This window comes from Corvus hawaiiensis, chromosome 10, assembly GCF_020740725.1.
Source record: "Corvus hawaiiensis isolate bCorHaw1 chromosome 10, bCorHaw1.pri.cur, whole genome shotgun sequence".
Taxonomy (NCBI): domain Eukaryota; kingdom Metazoa; phylum Chordata; class Aves; order Passeriformes; family Corvidae; genus Corvus; species Corvus hawaiiensis.
The window spans coordinates 16510000-16522613 of NC_063222.1; the positions used below are offsets into that span (position 1 = coordinate 16510000).

At 47.9% G+C, this 12614-nt stretch overlaps 1 protein-coding gene across 1 annotated transcript; it reads right to left on the bottom strand.

Annotated features, from left to right (window-relative positions):
• Nucleotides 1–7724: 7724 nt before the first annotated feature.
• Nucleotides 7725–9705, bottom strand: PLAAT1 (phospholipase A and acyltransferase 1). The gene is made up of 4 exons (XM_048314955.1): nt 9536–9705; nt 8867–9075; nt 8400–8668; nt 7725–8011 (listed from the first exon to the last, which is right to left on the bottom strand). The coding sequence occupies exons 2-4, from the start codon at nt 8982–8984 to the stop codon at nt 7889–7891; spliced, it is 510 nt and encodes a 169-aa protein (XP_048170912.1). The 5' UTR covers nt 8985–9075; nt 9536–9705; the 3' UTR covers nt 7725–7888.
• Nucleotides 9706–12614: the final 2909 nt, after the last annotated feature.

Sequence of the window (12614 nt, forward strand, 5' to 3'; positions counted from 1 at the left end):
GGAGCTGGTGCCTGTGGCTATGCTGATGTAAAATCTACAGCTGGAAGTGAAGCTGGGGCTCCTTATGGCTCTTTCAAATTGCTCCCAGGGTCATTGGAAGCAGGCTAACAGTGCTTATCCACCCCTGTGAGTGAGCAGCACCAGCCTTAGCAGATGCACTCCCCTTCCATACTGCAGCCTCACAACCTCTCTGCAAGGGCACACTGCCAGGATTTTTGAGATCCCTGCTGTGAGTTGTTTCTTTTCCAATAGGGCTGTTTCTGATCAAACAGCACATGTTAAATAGGACTCCTGCCCCAGCCCGAGTGTTTTACCATCTCAGTTACTTCACACCAGGCTGAACTCATGAGAATTAATCACTGGGTACTTTTTGGCCCTCTTAAAAGTGGTCCCACTAACAATATGCTTTTAATCAAGTTTCAGGAAATCCCTAGGTTTCCATCCTCTGCCTGGGGAACTGTGTGTGTGGAGGCATAGAGAGCTGTCACCCACTGGTTGTTTTGGATAAGGAAATTCAGGGAAATCCCCTGCATCTGAAAAGGTTTTGAGTGACTCAGCGCTGCCTGCATTTGCTCTCTTAATTTTACTTGGAAACACTGGAGTGTAAGGAAGGAGAGGCAGAGTCTGGTCACTGCTTGCTGAAAGCAGATGATCAGACCATGCTATGGACTTCATCTTCAAAGACCCTTGGGAAGCTCTGTGTTCTGACAGCTGAAAACATAGACCCAACCAGCTTTTTCCAAGCAGAAGGAACAGGATTTCTTGTAACAATACCAGGGAGACAGTGCTATGGCAACGAGGAAATTAATCTTGTTACCAAGGTTCCTCTGTTCACATCACAATGTCACTGTAACTCATCCAATTTCAGTTTCCAGTTTTCCAGGACTGTAGATTCAGAATATTGCATTAAAATTTGTTTATTAAGAGAAAAGCTGGGGCAAAGACTGGAAAACAAGTGAAATATAAAGAAAAACACCAAGATTCCTGGGAAGTATGCTGAGATGACAACTGTGGAGACGATGGTTCATAAACTTGAAATCAGTGGTCTGATTCCATAGCCAGAAGGCAGAGAATATGAAATTGTCAAAAGCAAAACAGTCACCTGTTATTAATAAATCACTTTATCTAGAAAGACACAAAGTTCAGGATGGAATTGGTTTGGTTAATAAAAGACCCAGATAAGATCTCACTTTCCTGACCTCTTCTGGGCTCCTGTGGAAGGAACAGCAATCCTACCTCAATTCCCATTTTGTCCTGGGCTGTGGAGAATAGTCATTGTTTCACAGAAGACTGGGGAGGAGCAGTACAACATGTACAGGAAAGAATCACCAGAAATATTGTCCAGCTTTTGCAGACAAGACACTCATGTGGAGTTTCTATACTCATACAGAAATAGCAACTTTATAGTGCTTTTGACCTTAATCAAAACTTTAATCAGAGCTTATGCTGGGGCTGAAATCCTAAAAGGATTTCCACTGGCCCCACTGCAAATGCATGCATATGATTCCTCCCACAAATAAGCCTTGGGCTCATTAAACACTATTAGCTAATGCTGCAAACAAGTTTTCATTGCTTGTAAGTTAAAGATGCACAGAGCTCAACAACTAGAGAGATGCAGCAATATGGGATACACATCATAAAGTCACCCCAAGACAACAGCTCTGTGCAGCCTGAAGTTCAGCTGCTGTGTATCTCTTAGCTGACTCGCATCTGCTGAAGATTTAGTGCATAAATAATACTGATATATCAAAATATCCGGACCAGATGTAGGATCACGGTAATTGCATGTGTCACATCCAGTGTGTTGTGCTGTACAAGTTCTTAAATTTCCTCCCAATTTATTGCCCTGTAAATTCAGCATTGAGTTGCTGACCCAGCTTGTAAAGGCTTTAAATCTTAGCAGTGCAAAGCTCACTGTGGACATGCAAATTACTGTTATTAAGGATAACTGATATTAATACTTGAGCCAAGACTCCTGTCCTGTTGTTGCAAATAAACACAGGCTTTTCTTTTTTGTGTGTGAAAAATATTACAGGCTTGCACTCAAATTTGCAAGTCTGCAAGTTTGAAACTCAGGTCACTCCTATGATTCACTGAATACCTCAAAACAATCCCAAGCAAACATAGAACCAATGATCTGTGGCTCTGTGGTTTGTTATTTTAGGTGTTACTGACCTGCAAACAGGTGAAGGGGCTCCTCAGTGCAAGAAAGACAAGGAGCTAACTGAGAGGGTCCAGCAGAGGCCACAAAGATGATTTGGGTCTGGAGCATCTCTCTTATGAGGAGAGACTGTGGGAGCTGGGCCTGTTTAGTCTTGAGAAAAGTGAGAGGAAATCTCATAAATGCATATAAATATATCAAAGGTGGCTGGCAGAGGATGGTGCCAGGCTCTTTTCAGTGGTGCCCAGTGACAGGATGAGTAACAATGGCCATAAACTAAAACACAGACAGTTCCACCTCAATATGAGGGAGAACTTCTTTCTGTCGAGGGCAGCAGAGCACTGGAATAGCTGCCCAGGGAGGTCATGGAGTTCTCCCTCTCTGGAGATGTTCAGAACCCACATGGATGGTTCCTGTGTCACCTGCTCCAGGTGACCCTGCCTGGGCAGGGGGGTTGGACTGGATGATCTCCAGAGTCCCTTCCAACCCTAACAATTCCGTGACTCCATGAAAACAGTTTTAAGGGACAATAGAAAGATTTAGTTTAGAACCACATAAGATCTAATGACACAAGCCTCCAAACAAGCCAAGAGCAGCAAGAAACATGTCTTCAAAATTTTGTTCTGCTTTCTCAGGTTTCTCAATAGCTCCTCTTATTCTATCTAGATTGTTTCTCTATTGATTGCAGCTTAGTGAATCATTAGGTGCTGCACTGTAAAGCTGTGATTGCAGTATGTAACAGAAAGTATATGCAGAAAAACACTGCCGAGTTAAAAGGAATTCTTTGCTTTTAGAATCACAGGAGTGATCAGAAAATTGAAAATTTAGTATTTAGAAGAATTCTTACATTAATACATAAGCATAAAAGCAATTTCCTCAGTCATGTGATTTACTACTAACAGGCAGCAAAGTCAGGCTCATTGAAACAGACAAACTGGAGGGTTCCATTCCAGCTTCCATTGCCTGGTGAATGGCAGAAAACTGTAAGGCAAACACAGCTGCTCCCTGTGTAAGCACAGCCAGAGATGGCTGCTTTTGAGTGCCAGGGGGAATTGAATGCTTTTAATGCCTAATAACTGTCTTCTTGTTGGGGATTCGGAAGTAGCTCTGAGGAACAGAGGAAACCTGGGGGCTAGTTCCTATCTACCCCAGGGTATATGGAAGTGTGGTAAGGCTTACGCATCCATTGGGGAGAAATAATGAATGAAGTGATTCTTTCCTCAGGACTTGTGACATAACTACATGAATAACTGGCAAGGCTTTGCAGATGCAGTGGCCACCTCAGTCATGCTTGAAGTGTGCAGAATTAATGCAATTATACACACTTGTTTGTGACAATTTGCTGGGCCAAATTTCAGTGTCTGAACTAGCAGCCTGTGGCTAAAAGCAGGCTGGTATGTGTGAAAATGTGTAAAGAATCAAGTATTGCCACATGAAAATTTTCCAAAGGGATGCTGCAGAAGGCTGTGTCCCTGGTTTCCTGGAGGGAAGCTGATGAGGTGGAAGTGAAATGGCATGTTATGACCTCAGTCTGAAACTAAATGTTGTCTTCTTTCTAGTAGGTATATGCTAATACTGAGGTAAAGATCACCTTGGAAGAAGCAGCCTGAAACCATTTTGCAACGGAAAGTCCTCTCATTATTGTCAAGCACTTCTACAGCTTGCTGCCAAAAGTAAGTTCAGAGAAAACAATGCACTTACTTGTCTCCCTATTTTATTTCATGTCAGTGGTGTTCCGTTGGGAGAAAGTGTTTTTCTGCCAGCAGCTGTAATGTTCACATTTTGACAACTCCAGGCAACCTCCCACCATGCCTCAGGTTTAACCTGAACAGCTTGCTTTCTGCATAACTTGTAACACTCAGATGACAGGGGTGGCTGTGGTGCTGTGAGCAGCTGAGCAGTGGAGTTACTCCACGGTCACCTTCTCAATTCCAGTTTAATTAAAAACATCAACCCCATGCCCATGTGCCACTTCCACAGCCAGCAATGGCCTTGCTCAGCAGGGCCATCGGGAATGTGAAATAACCACCTCTAGCAGCAGAGATCTTCAACTCCTGTCACTCAGTCCATAAAATAGCTGGTGCTGGGACAGATTCTCAGATTTTATACTCTCTAGCCAGATTTTCAGGTCGAAGAAACCTTAGGCTGAGCAGTGTTATTGCTGCTGTCATCAACCATCTGTTCTGCACTTGGGAAGCACTTACTGCTGCCTGGCTGCTCTAAAGGCTGCTGCAGAGCATGTGGTGATCACTGGCTTCTCAGAACCTCTGAGGCAGAAAACAGCAGGATAAATATGAAGTTAGAGGAGACCTAAACCCTAAGGCGGGGAAAACCATGTCAAGGTTTTAGAATTGGGATGAGGGCATTTTACAAGTGTCAGGCACCCACCAGGGAGGTCTGATACTGCCTCAGTGGAGCAATGGAGGCACAAATACTGCCAAGGCAGCCCATTGTTCTTTCTTGCAGCTACTGGTGAATGTGACTATCTTTGACAGGATGTCTCCTGGCCAGAAGTTCAGCCTTGTTGAAGGGTTTCAGAATTGTTCATATATATATACACACATATATATATTACACACACATATGTGTGTATAAATAAATAAATAAACAAACACAAAAATGAGTAGCATATCATCATCACACAGAAATGAAACAGTAGGGCAGGAGGCCCAGTGAGGCATTTCAATGGGGATATTCCCAGATGCCAGGGCTCAGCCAGGACTGCTTCCCTGCCTCTACATGGATGCATCACAGGGCAAGTGTGCCAGTGCAGACAGCTGCCACACACATCTTCATAGCTGTGTCTCTCAAGCACTGCTGCCATTGCCCACCTGAGAGCCAAGATTTTGGCACTGACCAGAAAACAAAGCAAATATTTTTTGGTTTTGTATTGTCTGTTTGATGGGGTTTTTTTTCTTTAATGTATGTCTTTCACCCCTGAAACCTGGTTATTATAGCAGGCGGGGTTGGAAAGAAGAAGGAATTGCTATTTGCACTTCCCTTTTCCTGGAGAGAGCAGGAGCAAATTGTTGGGTGTTACCTTTCAGACATTGCTCTCCAGGAAACCAATATGTGTCCCCCAGCAGCCCAGTGGGAAATGGTACCAGTAGTGAAGACACTGCAGCCGTGACTATTATCTTCTATTAACTGCATCATTTTGGCCTGTGTTTTTTCCAAGGCAATGCTCTTCTGGAAGCCCATCTACACCTGTTCCTCTCTGCAGAGATGATTTAGCCTGCCTAGCCCTCAGTTGACTGAGACCTCTCTTGCAACTGCAGCTTTTTGCTCATGGATGAGAGGGCAGGACTTTGCTTAATCTTAGCAGAGTTGACTTTGCTTAATCTTAGCAGAGTTGACTTTTTTAGGAATTTTGTAAAAAGGCAGGTCCCAAGCCCATTTCACAGAGCATTGACCCTCTACAGAAGACAGGCAAGACCAGAAAGAAGATGCAAGCAGCCAGGCTGAGATGGGACAAAGGATTTAGCAGCTGTGAAATCTGCACATGCCTGTGTTTATCCCTCTTCAGTAACCACCCCTAGGAGAAAGCAAAGGGCAATTCCCTTGGTTTAACCATCCCTTTACCAGCCCTTTACCATCCCTTTACCATCCCTTAGCTCTGTCCCCTCTTCTCCCAGGCAGTGAGGAAGTTGACAGGAGGCCCTTGGCAGCTGTTGACACATCCTGCCAGCAAGGTTTAAGATGCTCAGCTCCTCTCTTTCCTGCCTCACACCCTAGCAGGAGCCCAAGTTTTCATCCTCTGATGTGCACCAGATTCAGATGGCTGAAACCACTAGAAAAGCCCTTCCATTTAGGGACAGGCTGCGCCCATGCTGGCTGTGCCCCAGAGCACAGGCAACGAGTGTTCTCTCGGCTTTTGAGAAAAGAACAGCCTTGACTCTACTCCATGGCAATTTGAGCAGGTCTTGGGCCGTGCCAACATCTCCTAGAACGGCTCAGAAGTCGTGAATACAGCAAGTGATGGATTCTGCTGCTCCTCCTCACACTCTCACCTCATGCTTCAGGCAGTGTTCCACCAAATCCTGTCACTGCACCCACCAGGATCGGTGGAAAGGCAGCCCATAATGAGCCAATGTCCCCCTGACTGCAAAGAGAACCACGATACAATTGCAAACTGCCACATGTAGTGAAATGTTTGAAATGTTACAGCTTTCATGAACAACAAGACAATTCCCCAGATGAATTAATTCCAGTATTCTTCCCTTACAGGGCTAATTAGAGATGTGAGAGGTCCATACACTGCCCTCACACAGTGCTCCCTTATCAGGGGCTGCAGACAGAATGCAGTGAGTAGAGAAAAGCTGAAGCCTACAAGTTGTTGTATAACCACATCCTTAGCTTAGCTGTGAAATAAGCTTCAAATCCATTTCCAGGAATCCAAAAAGGAGTTTCAGTTTCAGTTTGACTATGATATGTTTTCCTGCATTAAAGATAAGAACTTTATTTAGATGTACTAACAAAGGGAGTAGAAAAACAACAGAAAGTCTTGGCTTGGATATTTCAAACATTGTAAACCTGACTTGGAAAAAAGCAATGAATTAATTCCTTGTTTGCTTTGCTTGCATGCACGCCTTTTGGCTTACCTACTAAAACAACTTTTTCTCAGGCCACAGGTTTTTCACTTCTGCTCCTCCGATTGCCTCCCTGATGGGGCTGGCAAGGGAGTGAGTGAGCAAGAGGCTGCCTGGTGCTTTGTTGCTGGCTGGGGTTAAACCTGGACAACCTGTTCAGAGCAGACAAAACCAGCCAGCCTCTGCCAGACAGCTGTTCTGCTCTCACCTCTCCCTGCAGTCCAGGCAGGTGCCTGTAACAAAAGCAACACAGGATTCCGTGTCTCACATGTGGTAACCTGGTTCCAAACTCTAAAGGCAGATACTCCAGGCAAAGGACAATGAAGCAAACTTCCCCTAAACAGTTTTCTTCCAAGACAATCCACACACCAGCTTTGTGACAAGGGAATGGCGTGGCTCAGTACATTGGGAGGCACTTTGTAGGCAGGGAAAAACCAAGCAAAACATCATCATGCCAAAATCAGAGCACTCCTATAAAACTCTGAAGGATACAGCTTACAAGACCTGCCCTTCCCTCTGACCTCCCAGCCTCCGGGGAGCTTCTTCATTTAGGCACCACAGGCACAGGCTCCAAGACGCTGCACGTGCCCTGCCTGCTCTTTGCAGACATTGCAGCCAGGGCTTTCCCACCTACACAGAGCCTCAGCTGGAAAACCCCCAGCAGTAGTTTCATTTCACTTGTTCACAAAGTTAAGGTTAAAATCATGGATACACAGAAAAAGCCTACAGGAAGCAACCAATAAAAATGGATGAAAAGCCTGCACCAGTGCAAGCGCTCCCAGACTACCACAAAAATCATCACAGGCAATGAAATAAAAGCAGATGTGACAACCAGGTTAGTGCTGCTGGGAGTCACCTTGAATGGTGACAATCTTGACTTCTTATTTCTTAATGGGATAGCAGGGAAAAACAAGGCTGCTCCTCCAAGTAGAGCACACAAAGCTCTACTCAGATAAAAAAGGATTTTGGGGCAATTAAAGTTTGGATATCTGACATTTTATTAAGGCTTATTTAATGTTTACAGCAAGGGTGGCACAGGTGCTAGTGAGCCTTGGTGGCAGGTGTATCAAAAGCTGATCAGTGGTTGCTGTGGCCAGGGGCTCCCCCTGCCTTGCTCTGAGCTCTTCCTGACAGCCCATCATTCGTACTTTCTCTCTCTCCTGGATGTGTTGTCAGACAAGCCCTTCACAAAAACGGTGGCAAGACCAGCAAGAAGGATACCTCCTACTGCTGCTGTAGTACCAATAACTGCTTTTCTGACCTATAAAAGGAAAAGTAAAACACAGGCTGGAAACATGATAAGCACTTATATTTACTCCCCCAGCATGATAATATAGAAAAGGCAGGGCTAGTCAGGGTAAATAAATGAGTCAGAGACATGTGCCCCATAAGCAGAAGGCGTAACAGCCAGGTTTTTACCCCTAGGAAGTGGCATTCAGTCAAGGGCACTGTCAGGGTGCAGACAGAGCACAGTGACCCTCCAGGTCCAGGGCCTCTGGGGAGGCCAGAGGCAGCGCTGCTTTGGAGCCCACGCCTGGGACTTGGCTCTCCCCATGCAGGCTGCAGGCTGTGTCCCAGTCCTGCGGCTCACAGCGAGCAGCCAGGAGGTGCTCTGGGAGGCACCCAGGGGCTCACCCCGTGTCACTCACCTGGTCAGAGACTCCCTCTCCATAGCGGAGCTCTGTCACAAAGTGCTCACAGTTGCTGCCAAGCAAATCGTATGTCACCTCCCTGTCAATCCAGCGCTCAGCACGCCAGATGATCTCCTCCACTGGGAGAGGAGTGCGGGAGCGGTCATACTTGTTGTTGACACGCCATTCATCATCTCCCACCACCTCCTTCAGGAGCTGCTTCTTCACCTTGGCCTTTCTGGTGAATACTGATATGGTGCTGACAAACAGGGATGGGGCTCCTTCATCTGGGGAAGGCAGGGAGGAGATAAGGCAGGTAGGCACATCCCCTCTGGCCTCTCCAGGATCTCAGATGGGTTTCCGACTGCTAGTGGAAAGATCATCTACACACACGAGGTCCACATGGAGCAGCACATGGAAGGAGACAGGGCTCCTGGGACATCCCAACATCTACTGTGCACCCTGCCAGGCTGAACCGGCCTTACCTACAGGTGTCACGTTGATGACATATCCATCCCCCACGTAGAGGGCCCAGTGCTGGTAAAGTGGCCGGTCGATCTCGATCAGGTCCCCAGGCTTGGGGTTGCGATTGCCATGTGCCATCTCAGGAGCGTGCAGTCAGGACACGCACCTGTAGCTGGGCTGGCTCAGCGCAGGGCAGAGCAGGGCAGAGGCGTGGGCTGTGCACAGGCACCTGCCGGGACCGCGGGCACGGAGCGTGTCAGTGCCGGGCCCCGAGGGCAGCGGCTGCCGGAGCGGCGGCCCCGCTCGGCCGGACCCGCCTCGGGGCCGCTGCCGCTGCCGGCGCAGGGCAGACGACCGGACGGCCCCGCTCCCACCCAGCGCATCCTCCCAAGGCCGAGGCCGGGCCGGCTGCGCGTCCAGCTGCTGCCGCCGTCCCCGGCTGCCCCCGCCCGCCCACGGCGCCCGCGCTCCCCTCCCGGCCGCGCTCCGATCGGGGCTCCGCTGCTGCCGGGGCCCGGCCCGCTCCGCTGCCGGGACGCGGCTGCCCGGGGGTGCCCGCGGTGCCGAGCCCGTGCCCCGGCTCTGGGGCGCCTCCGGCCGCTCGGCAGAGCCGCGCCCGCCGCCGGCAGCCTGGAGGGGGCCGCATCCCGCGGGCAAACGCCCGCTCGCATCCCCCGAGCTCCGCTCACCCCAGCGCCTGTCCCGCTGTTGTCGTGGCCTCGCTCCCGGCCCGCTGCTCCCGCTATAAATAACAAGAAGACGGCGCTTGCGCGGATTCTGCCGGGCTCACTGGCGACGCTGACCGAGCGCTGTCCCGAGCCGTCCGCATCCCTTCCATCCCATCCCGTGCCACCGCCCTCCGCCTTCTCCCTCCCACCTCCCCTCCCATGCGGAGGCTGTCCTCCCGAGATTGTTTCCAAAACCGCTCTTTTAGTGAGAAATCCGATCCTGCCCCCGAGGGAGACAGAGCACTGCCACTTTCCTGGAGACTCTGGTGCCGCTCCTCGAGCCCCTCCAGGTGCGGAGGGACTCCTGTCCTGCTCGACCGAGCGGTGAGCGAGCATCCCTCACTAGGAAACCTTTCGAGAGAAAAACGAGGTTGTGCCATTCTAATTCTTCACTGTGATGAAAAACAAAGGAGCTGGAGCTCGGAGTGAAATAATTTTAGGGTGAAGAGATTTCTAGGATATATTTTTATGACGTGGCCTGGCCATTTCCTTCAGGACATCAGAGAAATATCATGATTGTGCCCAGCAAGAGTCCTGGTCCAAGAGATGAGCACAGCTGAGCCCATATAGCCATTTCCTTGACTGGTGCTGGAGAGTGTGATAAAACTAACAACAAAACTGTCCTCTGGGGGATTCGCACTAAGCAGTGTATTTAAAGCCTTACATTTCAAAAGTCAGGTGAGCAAGCTGGTTGATTTAAAAGATGAGAGCAGTGGAAGATTTATCATCTTTCTGTCTTCCAGTGACATGAAATTGTTCAGTCAGTGGAGCATTGAATGGCAGTTCTGCTTTCTGTATCATCCCCTTCTTTAAGTCTGAGCTACTTGCAAAGCTTTGCACTGGAAATTGAATCACCAAGGCAATTCTTGTAGTATTGGGAAAAAAAAAAAAAGCATATACATGGAAACCCAGAAATCTGCTTCAGCAGGTTCCTGTTTCTTGGGGGAGCCTGAGTTGGGATCTTGCGGGGCAGGGACTGGCCTCTTCTCCCACCGAGCGCAAAGGGAGGTAAGTGTGATCAGCACTGCTCGGCAGTCACTGAAGCACGCTGTAGCAGGCACAAGAGTGCAATAGGAACTGCCACTGAACAGGCAGCAAAGATGGTATTATAAACACAGTGAAATTCCAGCATAAAGTTGACAGTTCATTTGTGGACGAGTAGGTCTCTCTCGCTGATTCATTTTCATTGTGTAATGAGGTTGAAAGGCCCTTTTTGTTCATACCCTTTCCAAAATAGCTGTGGCCTGTGTGTAGGGACAGCTGGTGTATTCTTGAATGGAACAGAATAACCTAACTCACAGTGGAGACTGCAAATACTTCTCTGGCTAACATGAGTTTATGGATACAAAGGAAAGGAGAAAGGGTAAGTAAATAATAACCAGCATTACAGTAGAAACAACAGCAAGCCCTCTTAAGGAAACCCTCCTGTCCAACCATCCAGGACCCACTCTGGCAGTCACACTTGCTCCGCTTGAGGCCCCATCAGAGCCCCCCTGAGGTGCCCCCCTGTACACCTCACACTCACACAATCACACAAAGTCTTCTTAACCTACTCAGCCCCAGGTTTCCCATAGCACAGTCTAAACATCTGGATCCTTAAAATAAATTAATCGTGGTGCAACAACAAAACAATAGCTTGAGCTGGGTGCCTCCCCGGAGGGACCCAAAACAAAAGAAACCCTGTGGATTTTATACCCTCGCAGTCTGGGGTCCTCAGCTCCTGCTGTGTCTCTGAGTGTCTGTTCATGTGGCTGTGTCACAGGTCCCTGTGCCCTTTGTTATGTAAAGACACCAGTTCAGTCAGGCTTTGCCACCCAGAGGTCAATCTGCATCTCACACTGCAGTTGCACACTGAGATACTTGTACTATACATCTTCCTCAACAATCAGAAAGTAACCTGCAATGAACTGGAAAAGCACCAGAAAAATTTTTCATGGTGCTTTACGTCTCAAAGCTTCACTCATAGCCCTGGTGATCCATTCTGGGCTTGGACAAGGCTCAGGCAATGCTTCAGTTCCTGAGCTTTGTGAGTGGTCTGTCATGGGGTGGGTCTCACACACAGCATGTTACTAGGCATTGCTGCAAACACCTTTAGTCTCCTGATGTAGAGGACTCCTTAGTATGGTTTGAGGCTGAGTTGATGCAGAGCTCCTCTCACATTCATCAGTGTGGCAGCTTCTGAGTTTGTGAAGACCCCAAGGAGAGTTTATGACAGGATCTTATTCTTCAGAAAGTTTTTGTTAAGTTATGTTCTTGCTTAGCCCCCACAGGCTGGGGACTGATGACAAGCCTACTTCTTGTTCCCTCCACTCTAAGGGCATAATGGGGGTTATCCTTTTCATTACAGCTGTCCGCGGGTGAGCTCAGTGTCTTGTTTCTTTCTCTCCCCAGCTGGACATGCCTTGCCAGAAAAGGAGTAAAGAACTGTGTCCATGTCAGTCAACTAATCCCCTCCCCATGGAAGGATTTGGGTAAGATCTCATGAAGACCTGCCTGGGATGCTATAATTAGTTCATAGAATCATGGAATGGTTTGGGTTGGAAGGGACCTAAAGGTCATCCAGTTCCAACCCCCTGCCATGGGCAGGGACACCTTTCATTAGACCAGATTGCTCAAAGCTCCATCCAACCTGGCCCTGAACATTTCCAGGGACAGGGTATCCACAACTTCTCTGGACAACCCATTCAAGTACCTCACTGCCCTCACAGTAAGGAATTTCTTTCTAAAATCTAACCTAAACCTACTTTCTGATGTCTAACCTAAACCTACTCTCTTTCAGTTTGAATTCTAACCACATCAGTCTATGGTTTGTACATCTCTCAGAGTTGTGTATGTGATGTTGTGCAGCACACTTGTGCCGTCAAGGTCTGTCTGGACTTTGTGTTTCTCAAACAGCCTTTGAAGACAACTGACAGAGCCTCTTCTGTCAGTTAGAACAATTTGGGCCTACAATGTGAGATCTGGGAGATATTTTAAATGAACAATTTTAAAGGTTTTCAACAAACACAATGATAAATTTATTATGATTTCTTCTCAAAGT